This window comes from Rhinolophus sinicus, chromosome 5 (assembly GCF_057876585.1).
Source record: "Rhinolophus sinicus isolate RSI-liver-muscle chromosome 5, RSI-T2T, whole genome shotgun sequence".
Lineage (NCBI taxonomy): Eukaryota > Metazoa > Chordata > Mammalia > Chiroptera > Rhinolophidae > Rhinolophus > Rhinolophus sinicus.
In genome coordinates, this window is record NC_142505.1 from 31405613 (window position 1) to 31420775 (window position 15163).

Here is a 15163-nt window from a genome sequence, read left to right on the forward strand (position 1 = left end):
AATGAGCCAATATGTATTGGTGGCAATAACCTTTACCAGCTTAGGAGCCTAGAGTCACTGGTGGAGCTGGGAGAGTAAAACTTAGAGAAATTGAGCTATGAGCATGTTTTCCAGTTTTTTCTAAGGGTTTTAATTTTTAATAGTATTTGAGAAGAGGCACCACTGGACAATAAATTGGTGGTAGCCAGTGAATTAGTCAGACAATGACTTTGGAAGAAGCAGTATTATAGATTATGTATACCTGCATAACAGTCAGTACATTTTGCCTTTTTGGAAACAGCGTATTTTCTGTTCCAGGTAAAGTCTGTATCAGTATTTGAGCAAAGAGTTCTTTATAAAAGAAAGCAGTGTAAGACTCAGCGGCAAAGAAGATTTCTTTTGTCTGTTGAAATATTTTACCTCTCAGCTATAACTTTCTAACTAAGCCCAAAACATTGCTTGAAATGTAGCAGTGTTTTCTTTTACTTGGTGTTCTGAATGATTAATTCCATCGATACTTTCTTTTGTGGTTCATGTGCCTTTGGTTAGCTCAAAACATTCTTTGAAACTGTTTTTAAGATCTAGACACTGGGTACAATTGCCTTCTTTTTCTTCAATCTAGTTTTTTATGTGATTTTCTAAATGTATCAAAATTCTTCTACAGAACCACCACTTGGCTGAGAGCCACATGGCTGAGAGCCAAGAATTAACCATTTTTATGACACTAGATTATCAGACCATTTAAATCCAGGCAGAAAGGTTACCTCTAGTAGGAATCAGGTTCTCGTGAGGCCAAGCTCAGGAGTTCAAACTCAGAACAAGCCAGTTGGCATTATATAGTGAGTCTTTTTACCTCATGAATCCATCTACTTTGTTATGGGATAGTAGTTTGGCTCAGTGAGTAGTTTTTGGTGTCTAGGATTGTTCCTTCCTATTCCTTAGTTCCCAGGGCAAGTAAAAAATGAGAGATAATGAGTTGAACAAGTACAGATCTACTTTGACTACCTACCAACTGGGGAGTCAGAGATATTCTCCTTGACTGAAACCTCACTTAGCCATTAGGTCCCTTTCTATAAGGCTCACATTCTTACGCATGCTTTTATTACGAACCACTAGCAAGCAGCTTCCTCTGCTGGGTAACTCCATTAGTGGAGCTGTGTCAGAGCATTCTGACTTCCGGAGTTACAAAATACATTTTCCATTTACTCAATGGAAAACTTGATATTCTGGCAAAACTCAGGTTCTGATTTGGTTTTTGGTATGCTTTTGAAAAGAATCTTTTGCTACATTGCTAGAAAAGTATGTAGTAATATTTTAAATTTACATATTTTGGTAATAAAGCTAATTAGGCAAAATGTAATCCTTCTCTTCAGAAATCAATCTGTTACAAAGTCATTTTAGCCATTCAGTAAATATTTGAATACTGTGTATATAACACTGTACCAGGCTTCAGGACTAGGAAGTGAAAAAGAAAACGACACTTTGTGCCCTTACTGGGAGATACCAACTTGCAAACAGCTGCGATTCAAAGTATAAAATGCATCTGCTTATGAAATGACTTGACCATATGAGTTTAGGCAAACCACTTAATATTTTCAGATTTGTTTTCTCATTTTGACATAGAGTTGCCCTAAGGCAATGCATGCTAACTTCTAATGTGCATAGGAATCACCTGGGTTCTGTTTTGGCAGGTCTGGGGTGGGCCGGGATTCTGTATTTTTAACTATCTCTTAATCCATGCCAAAAGTGCTGATTCATCCACCACATATAAAAATATTTTTTAAAGAGCTTTATTGAAGTAATCTAATTCCAGTTTACACATTTAAAATGCACCATTTAGTGGCTTTCAGTATATATATAGAGTTGTGCACCCATCACTACAATCTAACTGTAGATTATTCTCATCACTGCCAAAAGAAAACCCTTACCTTTTAGCATCACTGTATTCTCTGACACTGCCCCTGACAGAGCCTGAAAGCTACTAATCTGCTCTGTCTGTATACGTGTGCCTATTCTGAACATTTCATATTAATGGTATTAAACACTATGGTCTTTTGTGTCTGGCTTCTTTTAGTTAACATGTTTTTAAGGTTCATTCATGTAGCATGTATAAGTACTTTATAGCTTTTTATTGCCAAGTAGTATTCCATCCATTATATGGATGTGTCACACAATTGCAAATCTGTTTACATTTAAAGTGATTACTGATAGTGAAAAACTTTCTTCTATTATTTTGCTGTTTGTTTTCTATATATGTTGTATTTTTTATGTTCCTCAATTCCTCCAATCTCCCCTTTTTTGTTTGATTGTTTTTTTTAAAGTATACTTCAATTACCTCATTTTTTTTCCCCTGTATATTTTGTACTTACTTTGTTAGTGGTCACCATGGGTATTACAGTTAACATTCCTAAATTTATAACAATGCAGTTTGAATTGATACCAACTTTACTTCAATAACATACAAAAACTTTGCTCCTGTACAGCTCACTTTTTTGCCACCTTCATGTTGTTACAAATTATATCTTTATACATTGTGTGCTTATTAATATAGATTTGTATTTTATATATTTGTCTTTTAAATCAAGAAAAATAGAGGAGTTAAAAACTCAAAATACAATAATACTGGCATATTTATCTACACAGTTACCTTCACTAGAATTCTTTATTTCTTCATATGGTTTTAAGTTACTTTCTGCTCTCCTTTCATTTCAGCTCAAAGGACTCTCTTTTAGAATTTCTTGTGGAGCACTTTTGCTAATGACAAATTCTCTTAGCTTTTGTTTAAATGGGAATGTCTTTCATTTTTCCTTCATTTTTGAAAGATAGTTTTGCTGGATATAAAATGCTCTTTGATAGTTTGTTCTTTCAGCACTTTAAATATGTCACTCTATCTATTGGTCCTAGCCTTCATAGTTTCTGATAAAAAATGGGCTTCTAATCTTATTGAGGATCCCTTGTGTACAACATGATAAATTGCTTCATTTTTGCTGTTTTCAAGATTCTGTTTTCATCTTTTAGTAGTTTGATTATAATGTCTTTCAGTGTAGATGTCTTTGATTTATCCTATTTGGAGTTTATTTAGCCTCTTTGATGTATAGATTCATGTCTTTCATTAAATTTGGAAAGTTTTCATCTATTATCTCTTCAAATAGTTTTTCTTCCCATTTATATTCCTCCCACCAATCCCCTGGGACTCCCATCATGCTTATATTAGTATGTTCAGTGCTGTACCACAGGTACTTTAGCCTCTGTTCATTTTTCTTCATTCTCTTTTTCTAGAGTAGAGAGGTGATTGACTTAGTGGCATACAGTATACCAAGCCAGTCTTTAGTTTGAGAACTTGTTTGTTGCTGCCAGTTGTTCTTATTAACTGTAATTAAAAGCAGTTACTTTTTGCTTTTCAGGAAATGTCTGTGACTTTGACATTTATTTTCTCTATGCCTAATGTTTAATGGGAATAATCCTGTGAATTTTTTTCAACTGTTTTTATAGTGTAGGTGTTAAATATTCAAATTATGGATTATATATGCATTTTGATTCCTATTTATATTCTGATTTTTAAACTGTGTTGTATCTTATTCACCCTCAGGAAGAAAGAAGAAAAAGTAAAATATAATCAGTTTCCCTATTCATTAACAGCTCTTCTGAATGTTTAATGTTTAAACTTTTGGCTAGAAGGCATGTAGCTGACTGATACTTTGATTTCATTTTATCCTACCTTTCTTTCTCTCATGAATGCAATGGATAAATGACTAATATCTTTTCTGCTCAGACTAATTTAATTGTGACCTTGTTAAAATGTAATAGGTTGCCTAATTTATTAAATACTACCCTTCTTAGAAATGACTCCCTTATTCCTTACTCCCTCAAAACTGCTTCCTGAGAAAACTCTTGCAAACACTAGTAAGAGAAAAAAACTTATAACTTAAAAAATATTCTTGTTCAATTTACAGTTGAGTTGAGATCTATGCAGTTTGCTACATTGCATGATTTAGACAAATTTCACTGATAATGTATTCTTGATAATTTGAATTTTACAAATTTATAATTTTGTAGAAAAAAAAGATAAGGATCCAAAGCCCCTTTTTCTTCCCCATCAATTTGTACACTAGAGAAGACTGATTGCTCTTGTGCTAAAAATGACGTGTCTCTTTTATGTAGAAAAACCTGATTTGAACAAAACTTCTTACCCTCTTAAATGGTTGCTGCACTGCTAAGACTGACACTAATGAGCTCGGGCACTGACAGAGCTTTTCCTCTCTTTTTAAATTAAAAAGTCATTATTTTTATACTCCTCATCCCTATAGACAGCCACCTAATGTTAGTATGTATCCATATTTAAGATTTACACTTAAAGCAGAAAATCTTCAATGGGAAAATATAAATTTCATCTTACTCGGAGAAGAAGTTTTGTACATATATACAGCTTTTATTAGCTTTTAACTATTAGTAGATTGCTTTTCTAATTAAGAGCTCAGAAAATTACATGCAGTTCTGATTTTTGTAAAAGCATTAAAGAGGAGATTGATAAATAAAATAAACTTTTTGTTGATTTTTGTAATTCACAGAAATATTCAATTTTTGAAATACATCTTTGCTTAATGTCTTCTAGAAGTAGTTATAAAACTGGAGAGGAGAATAATTCACAAATTGATCCTCTAACTAAGAGGAACTGGAGTTAATTTGTCAACATTTGGGTTTCATCTCCATAGCTTACTATCAGGTGATACTGGATGAGTTACTGAACCTTTCAAAGTGTGTGTAAAATAGGGATAATAATAGTATTTGCCTTACTGGAGTTGTTAGTAGCTAAGTAATTGTTAGTAGATAACTTAGTGTAGGTATATAGCATAATGACTACGAGATAGTAAGCAATGAAATGTCAGCTGATTGTTTTTAGTATTAGCATCATCTTTTAAGAAAGACCTAATTTTTTTTCTTATTTTGGTAATAAATATGTTATTGTGAAAAATTAAACAGTCCTAAGATTAATTTGGAAAGAAAAGTCAAATAAATATATTCCTAGAATAAAGAAAACTTCCATTGCTTTTGAACATGGTAGCTGTTTTATTTACTTTTTTTAATCTGTAGTTGTGTTCATTTAATGAACCCAGATTAGTTGGCTTGTCTTTGCATGCATAATTATTTAAGATAGGAAGCCTTTTAAAGACTAAAGGACTATTGGTCTGTGTTTTAAGAATACTTTTTATAAGCCTGCGTTAATAACCAAAATTCATCACATTTACATGGCATGAAACATTCAGAAAATGCTAATACAGTTTGGTCTCTTTGGAGTTATAGCATATAATTTATTTTTATTCTGAACTTTTAAAAATCTTATGACTTAATATGAACTCTTAATTATATTTGCAAAGTTATGTGTCTACCTAGCACAGGAACGCACCAAGCATGTTCCTGCCCCCATGTTCTTTGTACTTTTTGCTCCCTTTGTCTAGGATCCTTTCTCCTTAATTATGGCCCAGGCTTGGGGCCCTCAGGTCAATCAGAGCTCTTTAAAAGGGTCACCTACTTTTGAGAGATGTTCTCTCGTCTATCTTAAATGTCACTCTCCATCCTATCATGCTGTTTTCTGTCACTGCCAAGCATTATATTATATACTCTTGTTTGTTTTTCAAATTACTTTTCCCATTAGAATAATAAATGAGGGCAGGAAATTTGTTTTCTTTACTGCTGATTCCCACTGTATGTGATACACAGGGAGGGGCCTGGCACATTACAAGCATTAATAAATATTTGTTACGTGAATGAATCATTGGCATTGATCAAATTAAAACAGTTTTATTGAATAGATGGGGAGAAAGAATCCATGAACCAATTTTAAATAATTATTTCTGTGAGATTTTTAAGGTATTTATGCTCATAAAAATGAACCATTTAAAAAGACTAATTATCTTCACCCTGCCCCCTTCCAAAAAAAAAGAAAAGCAGAATTTAAAGTTTAGAGTACTGTGTATGTATTATAAACTATCAGTCTAGAGGCGTGATTGAGAACACCAGCTTAACTTATAGCAGTGAGACTGCACAATTATTCAGTTGCTCTAGGTTCATTTCCTTACTGTGTTTCCTTTCTATGATCTAGCCCAGTGCCTGGTACGTAGTTAAAGTAGTTAGGAAATGTTTGTTGGGTGAGTAAATGAACCTATAAAATGAGTAAAATCATGAATTAGGTCCCAGTTTCCCAAAGGTTATCCTAAGGACCCTTGATTAAGAGCTTCTGGAATAAAATGGATCAATCAGTTTGGGAAACACTATTTCACTGATTCTCAAACTTGCGTGTGCATCAGAATCAGCTGAAGGGCTGGTAAGTACAATCTGTTAGGTTTACCTTGCCCATCTTCATGTTTGAGGCAGGGCACTGAATTTCTCACAAGTTCTGAGGTGGTAAAGGTCATGCTGGTCCTGCTGGAAGTGCACATTGATAACCCCTGCTATATCTATGTTCCTGTGGGGGTGATTCACCTAGTGTATTGAAAGGTTTGAGAAGCTCTGCAGAAGGGAAAGCTGTTCAAGTCTTAACTTTTTCTAAAACTTACTTGACCATAGTACCCCTCCTTTGTATCTTGTGTATGAGGTATAATCAAACAATACTGTGAATGGTTAAATAAAAAAAAATTATCACAGTAAAAGACACATTGCCATTAATCCCCCTCAAAATACTCACCTCACTCCAGACACACTTATCCCATCAGTCTTGCCATTTTCTGAAGCAGTTCTGGAAGTTCTCTTTTGTGAGGGTCTTTAGTTACACTGCTGTGGCTGCCTCGATGTCTTGCCATTTTGACTTTGGAGAAGAGCCAGCAGTTGCACGGTGCCAGATCCAGTGAATAAGGTGGATGAGGACACACCATAATGTTTTTATTTGACGGAAATTGCCGTATGTATACCAGGAGCAATGTGTGACATGGAGCATTGTCATAATGAAGGATGATTTACAGCACACTTTGAAACACACCTTCTTTCATCTGCGTCTCATATCTGACTGCACCGAACAAGTTGAAACTTGTCACACGCTGTTACTAAGGTTCGATGCACTGCTTCCCGTATTGAACATACTGCCTTTCTACTGGATGACAATCGACAGCAGCATTCACTGTATTTTGTGATCACAACAGAAAGGCTCTGTGTCACACATCATTTCTGGTATGGCAACTTCTGTCCAATAAAAACATTATGATGTGTCTTCATCCACCTTATTTACCAGATCTGGCACCGTGACTTCTGGCTCTTCCCCAAAGTTAAAAGCACCATGAAGGTAAATGTTTTGAGTCAATTCAGAACATCAAGATAGCCACGACAACACAACTGAAGACACTCACGAAAGAGGACTTCCAGAACTGCTTCAGAAAGTGCCAAGAACGAGGGGACAAGTGTGTTCAGAGCAAGGGGGAGTATTTTGAAGGGGATGAATGGCAATGTGTTTTACTGCAATACATTTTTTAAAATTTAAAAATTCACTGTATTTTGTGGTCATACCTTGTATATATGTGTGCATGTGAGTCTGTCTATTAGTCATCTATCACATTACACACAATGCCTATTAACATACTTGGATCTATTGTTCTGTGGTCCCATACTGTCAGAAGGAGCCAGGTCACATCTATGGTTCTTTCCACATACAAAATTATGATTTTTAATTTTTTTTTATATGCTTGGGTAGCTGAATACTTTAATTGTGTTATGAATGAAACCCTCAGAATTGAATCCTGTTGCAGAGTTAAAAGAGAATATGATATTCATGATCTGCATGGAAATGGTTGTGTACATTTATTTACTTATTTGAAGTTTATAACATTTGTATATATTTTTTGATTCTTGCTAATGTACATTTGGGATAAATATAGGAATGTGTAGCAGGAAGAATTTCATGACAATTGAGCCCAAAATGATGAAATGATTTCTTTCTCTGTACCTTTTATGCCTTTTAGTCATACTTTTATTTCTATTATGTTTTTATTTCTATTGGTTTTAATGTGCCAAACATTTTCAGAACTTTCGGTCATGGCAAAATTAGGAAATAATATTTTATCACGAGAGTTGAGTTTTCTCTAGATAAAGATTAAGCCTTAGCTAATATCTCCTTTTCCCTAGTTGTATTTTGAAATTTAGCTTAATTTTGTCTCATGGTACAACATTCTACTGTGCATGTCAGATTTTGTTGATTTAACTTCATTTTTAGATACGGTTTTGCTTACTCTGCTCTTCTGTGTCAAAGAGTAATGGATATGATACGAGATTAGGATAATTAATAGAAAGGGGATATTTGAGGAAGAAGATGATTACAAGCTCTTCAGATGTTAAGTGTAGTAGAGAGAGTCTTCAAACTTGAATATAATGGAATGCTTTGTGTTCCCCAAGGCTGTGGATCTTTCCATTGATGAGTCCAGCTTGACCGGAGAGACAACTCCTTGTTCTAAGGTGACAGCTCCTCAGCCAGCTGCAACTAATGGAGATCTTGCATCAAGAAGTAACATTGCCTTCATGGGAACGCTCGTCAGATGTGGCAAAGCAAAGGTAATTATTTTTCTCGTTTGAAAATAGCACTTCCTTTGTTTTCAACTATTTTATCAGTTCTTTTTTGCTAATTTTATGTGGATCTTTTCAAAATATGAAGCTAAACAATGACAGAATTGAATCTAACTCTTGACAACTGTTTGTGTGAGGAAAATCTGTGTCCCTGAGGTATAGTATGGTTGTCCATAGTTCTGCCATTTACCAGATAATGGATCCTTTAAAACTTAGTCCTCAGTACCTGTTCTTTTTTTTAGATAGCTACAGCAGCTCATGGATATGTTCATTATTGGTTAAATAAAATTTTAATTGTTATGGTACTGGATATAACATTCTGACTACATATCATTCACTTACTGATTGATTTCAAATATTTTGTTTACTGAATTCTAATATTTTACAAATATAAAAGGAAGTCGTCATTCAGTAGCATTTGAGGGGAAAAAAAGAAACTACATTAAATGTCTCTACTGAGTATAAGATTCAAATTGATCCAAAAATGGGCTTCAGATTGAGTTTAATAATAAGTTTAATGAATGTTTGTTTTCAAGGTTTGTATCACTGGGTGTAAAAACTAATTATCTGTTAGTAACATCAAAAAGTAAATTTGCTAAGGGAACCTTGGATATGTGTGTCAGATATCTTGACTGTAGGCATGCTTTGAAGAAATGAATGAACCATTTTGTTTTTTTAGTTGAAAGAGGTGATTCCATCTGAATAAATGTATTTTCCTCTTTTCCCTTTAGGGTATTGTCATTGGAACAGGAGAAAATTCTGAATTTGGAGAGGTTTTTAAAATGATGCAAGCAGAAGAAGTGAGTACTTAGTTTGTTAATGATGTATTAGTTTCAATTCTGACATTCTCCATTGTAAATAGAGGAAGAAAAAATATTGGTGGAGTATTTTATATGCTGTTGAAAATAATATTTTATTCAGAATATCATTCAGTCAATCTGTGCTTAAAAACATAATTGGAAAGTCTTTAATTGGAAGCGTTGGATTGCTATTGTTAATATTCTGAAAAATTTTAATAAATGTTTATGGCATTTTTTGTAGGATAAAAAGTTTTGTTTATAGGATAAAAAGATTTGTAGCCAATTATTTGTAGGGCTAATTCTTTTTGAAATTAGCTTATCGTATTTTAAAGATTACTAAAAAAGTATCTTTGTACCTCAGAACATGTCTTCTACCAAAATTCCCAGCTTTACATAATTCCAAGTAATGGGTAAAAAGATTGCTAAATAAAATAGTGTGGAAGATATTCTTGTTTTAGCATTTTGAAGATTACTTCTCTGATTTAAAGTACTTTCTTATACATAAAAAAGAACTTGAATTCTGCAGGTGTCATATTCTCCCCAAATCATCTGGATTTCTCAGTTAACCTGCCAAGACTCCAGTGTTCATGATGCAGTGCAGCGATCATTTCAAGAACCTCGGCAGTGAGGGGACCGCTAGTGAGAGGACTTAGCAGATCAGGGAGCCAACAGGATAAAAAAACTTGGGTGACACGCATGTTTATGGATACAGAAAGGAGAAAGATGGGAAAAGCGAGGGGCAGCTGATAGTAATGAAGTCCTGGAGAAGCTGATAGAAAGATCAGATTTTTTCCTGAAAGAGGCATAGGAGCCTGGACCTTTTAAAAGTCTAAGCCTCAGTTTCCTCCGTGAAAGGGGTAATATTTACCTTGAGGGAGAGTTGTGTGTGTTAGCACTAGCATGGGTATGTCAAGCCCTTAGCAGAGTCCTGGGCACCTAGTATAGCTCACTGAATTTAGGCAGTTGTGGTGACGCTCTTCTCCAATTTGTCAAGGCACCGAAAACCCCTTTGCAGAAGAGCATGGACCTTTTGGGAAAACAACTTTCCTTTTACTCCTTTGGTATAATAGGTAAGAGAAGAGTGAGTATGTATATCTCATGTATTTACTTAAGGTTTTTTCCTTTTTTTTTTTTTTTTTTTTTTAGTGGGAAGGGAAATTTAGATACATACATCAATTTGTTTATTTATTTAACTAATTTTTAGCTTTATTACTACTTTTTTAAATTATAAAACTAACCCCTGCCCGTTGTTTTTTTTTTTCCTGCAAGATGAAACAGAATGCTGTTTAATTCCTATAATCAAAGAACATTTCTGTAAACATGGTGTTTGTCTTTCTTGTCGTCAACAAAATATGATACTATAGTTTTATGGACTGCTTTTCTTTTTTTGTTTTCTTGTGTCGTATTCACAGATCTTAAATATCTTGTCATTAAACAGATGCTCACTTAAAAAATACTGAAAAGTTTTATAGTATTCCATGTATTTATAGTATACATACACTGTGTGTGTGTGTCCTCTCAGACATTTATATAGATTTTTTTGAGTTTTTGAATTATGTAAATGATTCTTTGATGCAAGTAATTTTATTGTAAACACTTCTTGTTTCATTAGGAGAAATTCTTATAAGTAAAATTATTGGGTCAAATAGTAGTATCAAATGTAATTTTTAAGTCTTTGGCATGTTTTTAAATGTTTTTGTTTTATATTGCCAAATACCCTTCATCAGCAGGGTAAAAGTAGAAATGTCTCTCTTCTAGAATTGTTGCCAACATTGTCATTAACTTAATAGGTGCATAAAAGACTTCTCATTATTTTATTTCACAGTTTATTATAAGAGTAACTGAACACTTTGTCATATGTGTGTTGGTCCATTTTTGTGACCTGCCAATCTATTTCTTTCTCTTGTGCTATAGTCTCAGATTGATAACAGCTCTTTGTATAATTAGGTTATCTTTTGTTTAAATTACAAGTATTTTTTTCTCTGAATTTTTAAATTGCCTTTGAAGCATATATAATAAACTTGGCGGAGAGCAGGGAGATGTATGTAACTGAAATTTCTTCTTGCCCTGAGTTTCTGGTTGCATCTCTTATTGATAATCTCTACAATTATGGTTTCTGTCTGTTCTAGTCTTAGAGGCTTTCCCAACCCCATGCTGGGAAAATCTTTATAAGTACATTTATCTAGATGTCACTCTACTACTTTAGTTTTTATTTTTCACACTTAATTTTACTATTTTATTTAGAATTTATTTTAGTACAGGGCTTAAATTAGTGTTGTAACCTTTTTATTCAAAAGTTAATTATCCCAGTGCCATCAGTTCTATAGTCCCTTCTTTATTCACTGAGTTGAAATGACATCTTTATCATACATTAAACACTTGCATGAATTTTGGAGTCTTTCCTCTTTTTCTTTAATTCTTCCGTGATGTTATTTCAATTGTTCTTGCTAACTTCCTGTTTTAAATCAGTAATGCATTTTTAAAGCAGTATTTCTGCTATGCTATTTCAGTGAAAATAATACCTTAATTATTAGTTCTATTGATCCATCTATCTTCATCATAAACATAAAGTAGAAGGTAGGATGGTATTTCATTCCTCTTATTTAACTGATGTGTATGTTCTCATAGCTTCCTTCGATCATTGCTATTTTCTAAGACTTACAGTGAATTTGATAAATTGAAGGGCATTTTGCCAATTAAATTTTTCCAGTTTATATTAACACTGTACCGTGAAACTACTTCAGACTTAGAGATTGAAAAATCTTTCAACTTTATGATTACCTGGTTTTAATATAATGCACTGGACATAATTTTCTTACTTAGATAGTATATGCAGTAGGTTAAGAATCAAGATCAAAATCGGGTCAGCAGACTTCTTTTTTTGAGGGGGGTGGTAAAAGGCCGGCTAGTAAATATTTTAGTCTTTGGTCCATAGTGTCTCTGTTGGAAATATTCATTTCTGCCATCAACATGAAAGCAACTATAGATAATACATAAACGAATGGGTGTGGATATGTGTCAACGATCTTTATTTATAAAAACATGCAGGAGGCCCATAGATTGTAATTTTTTGACCCCTGCTATAATTCATTGGACATAATTTATTTTGTTAGGAGAGTATTTAGGATAGGGTCTTAGAGGGCCATGATCTGGATCATTATTTTGTAGTTAGAAAAATGAAGAAAACCTGGTTTTAAATGTCCATATTGGTTTAGAATACAATCTCTAAGTTACTTTATTAAAACTCTGGTTATATATTTTTTTTTCTCACAAAACCAGGTAGTTCACCCTTTGTACCCCTTCTTTTCAAAGACAGGCTAAAACAGAGAATATGGAATCAGTTGTTTCATTTATGTTGATTTTCAAATTTTTAAATGCCATAAAAATAATTTTTAAATGTTATGCACTTTTAGATGTCTTAAGTAAGATATATCACTCTTTGAACCAAGTCCTAAGTACTCCTTTGTTTGCAGTACAAACTTAATGTGTGATTTCTAGGTACTGAATTATGAGAAGTAAAGTTCCAGGGTTTATTTTTGCAAAGCTGATAATAAATAGAAGACCTATATATGTCTTATGCTAACTTCTTTTTTTCCCCCATTATATGAAAGTACTGGTAATATTTTCTCATACTGGTAACTCTCAGATACATATTATTGCTTTAAGGGATGAATGGCAGCTATGGCAACAAAAGGTAAAGCTGTGTATATGTGTGCATGTGTGCATACACAGGATTAACTTTAAGTAGCATTAACTTTAATCTCCCCTGCTAAATGGTATTTTGTAAAATCTTGTAATCGTGATTAATATACTTTCCCTTTGATATCAAGGAACTTTTAGGCTGCCCTTATCTTGTTATTCTATCCCTTCTACACCTAGATGATTTTATATAAATGGAAAAATAGCTGTGTTATTCTGTTCCAGGTATCATCATGTTGGTTGGCTGGTTACTAGGAAAAGATATCCTGGAAATGTTTACCATTAGTGTAAGGTAAGTTCTAGTGGTTTGTTTATAAATGGAAGTCTCTTTTGCCTCTCGTTTCTCTGATAGACATTGCTTGTGTTCAATTATGGAGGTAATATATGAGCTCATGGGGTATAATATCGCTAAATAGTTCAGAATTCATATATTGAAATGAAGTCTAGGAAAATGAAAACCCGCATATATGGTAGTGGAGAAAAACCTAGCACATACTAGGTGTCTGGTATTATCAAGCCAATATTGCATTTTTGTATATAAATAGACAATTAAGGATTGACAAACTGAATACTAGCAGCATGAGAAAGACCATAATACAGAATAATCAATTTCAGTGGAAAACGAAAAATTCAAGAAATAGAATTAAAAAAAAAAAAAAACAGCATTTTTATTTTCAGAGAATTGTGAAGAAACTGTATTCATGATAGACTGTAGAAAAGGATCACAGAACAAAAAAAGAGTATTTAGAAATTAAGATTATGATTGCTGAAATTAAAAATTTCAATATCAGGGCTGTAATAGACAGTTGAAGAAGATTCCCAAAAAGTAGAGGAAGAAGTTCAAAGCAGAGAATGAAGTAAAATTGACAGAGAATAATTCAATACCATATTTAACTAATAGAAGTTTCAAAAAGAGATAAGAAATTATATAACAAATGATACATGAATAATTTCTCAATCTGAAGCCAGACATAAATCTTCATACTTTGAAAAGATTCTCTAAATGCCACCCAGGATGAAAAAAACTCCAACCTAGATACATCATTGTGAAATGAAAGCAGACAAATCAGCTCATCTATAAAGGAAGGATAATTAGATGGGTATCAGACTTGTCATTCGCAACTGCAGTTTCCATCACAGTGTCTTTTTAGACTCTACTAAATATTTCAACTCACAAAACTTTCATAAGTCACACCTGGCAATTTTAGGCATCTCTCTTCTGAGAGCCCTTGCAGCAGGTCATGTAGCAGTTCAGCTTAGGACATGGAGATGAGATGATCTTGTGAGTGCAGGAGCTCCCCTAGGTAAAAAATGCCTCATAGTCCACAGGAGCCAACATCTCTGGAAACACACGCTTAGGTCCAGTTATGAGTCACTGCACTCCGGAAGCCCAAAGCTATGGCTTCCTCTAAGGTAATTATAATTCTCCCAATCCATAGACAGTTTATCAGTCAGCAGATCCCATTATCATAAGCAGTGTTGCCTAGCAACATAGTTGACATACTACCCTTATCAGGTCACTAGGGAACAGAGCTAGAGATTTAACCAATACAGAAAGGGAAAAGGATTTTAATAATCCTTCATTCATAATAACATTGGATTACATTAGAAGACAATGGGGCAGTACTATCAAAGTATGAGGGGAAATGATTTTAAGTCTATAAATCTAGGCCTAGCCAAAGTATCAATCCAGTTAATTATAAATAGATAGGCAGACAATCAGAAAATTTATTCCTTCCCTATCCTTGTATGAATTCCAGCCAAAGGAGGGTGAACATTAGGAAGATGATGATGTGTGGGCTATAAGAGTGGAGCTCACCTAGGCATCTAAGGAAAAGAAATCCTGGATGACAGCTCTGTAGTAGGTCTAAGAAGTAATAGTTCAAGAATTAAAACAAAAATCAATAGATTGAAAAAAAATGAGTGGATTACAAGGAATATGTAGGATGAATAAGAAAAGATATTTGTGATATGGAGAAGGAGTATTTTTTTCCTCAAATGGGCAAAAATGCAATTTGAAAATCTTGGCTTAAATCTGTACAAAAAAGCCTTGAGTTAAATACAAATTAAATTTAAAATAGAGCATGAGTTTGAGATACTGTTGGCATATTATCTGTTGGACTCATTTTTAACTTTTGAGT

General features: G+C 33.5%; 1 protein-coding gene across 5 annotated transcripts in view; it reads left to right on the top strand.

The window, feature by feature from the left end:
* The window catches only part of ATP2C1 (ATPase secretory pathway Ca2+ transporting 1), a 112145-nt gene that overhangs the window by 62534 nt on the left and 34448 nt on the right, over nucleotides 1-15163 (top strand). For all 5 annotated transcript variants that reach the window (XM_088798324.1, XM_088798323.1, XM_088798327.1 and 2 more), the window contains 4 exons: nucleotides 8356-8511; nucleotides 9255-9323; nucleotides 10318-10393; nucleotides 13248-13314. In XM_088798324.1, coding sequence (XP_088654450.1) covers nucleotides 8356-8511; nucleotides 9255-9323; nucleotides 10318-10393; nucleotides 13248-13314 — 368 coding nt within the window. The remainder of the gene's footprint in view (nucleotides 1-8355; nucleotides 8512-9254; nucleotides 9324-10317; nucleotides 10394-13247; nucleotides 13315-15163) is intronic.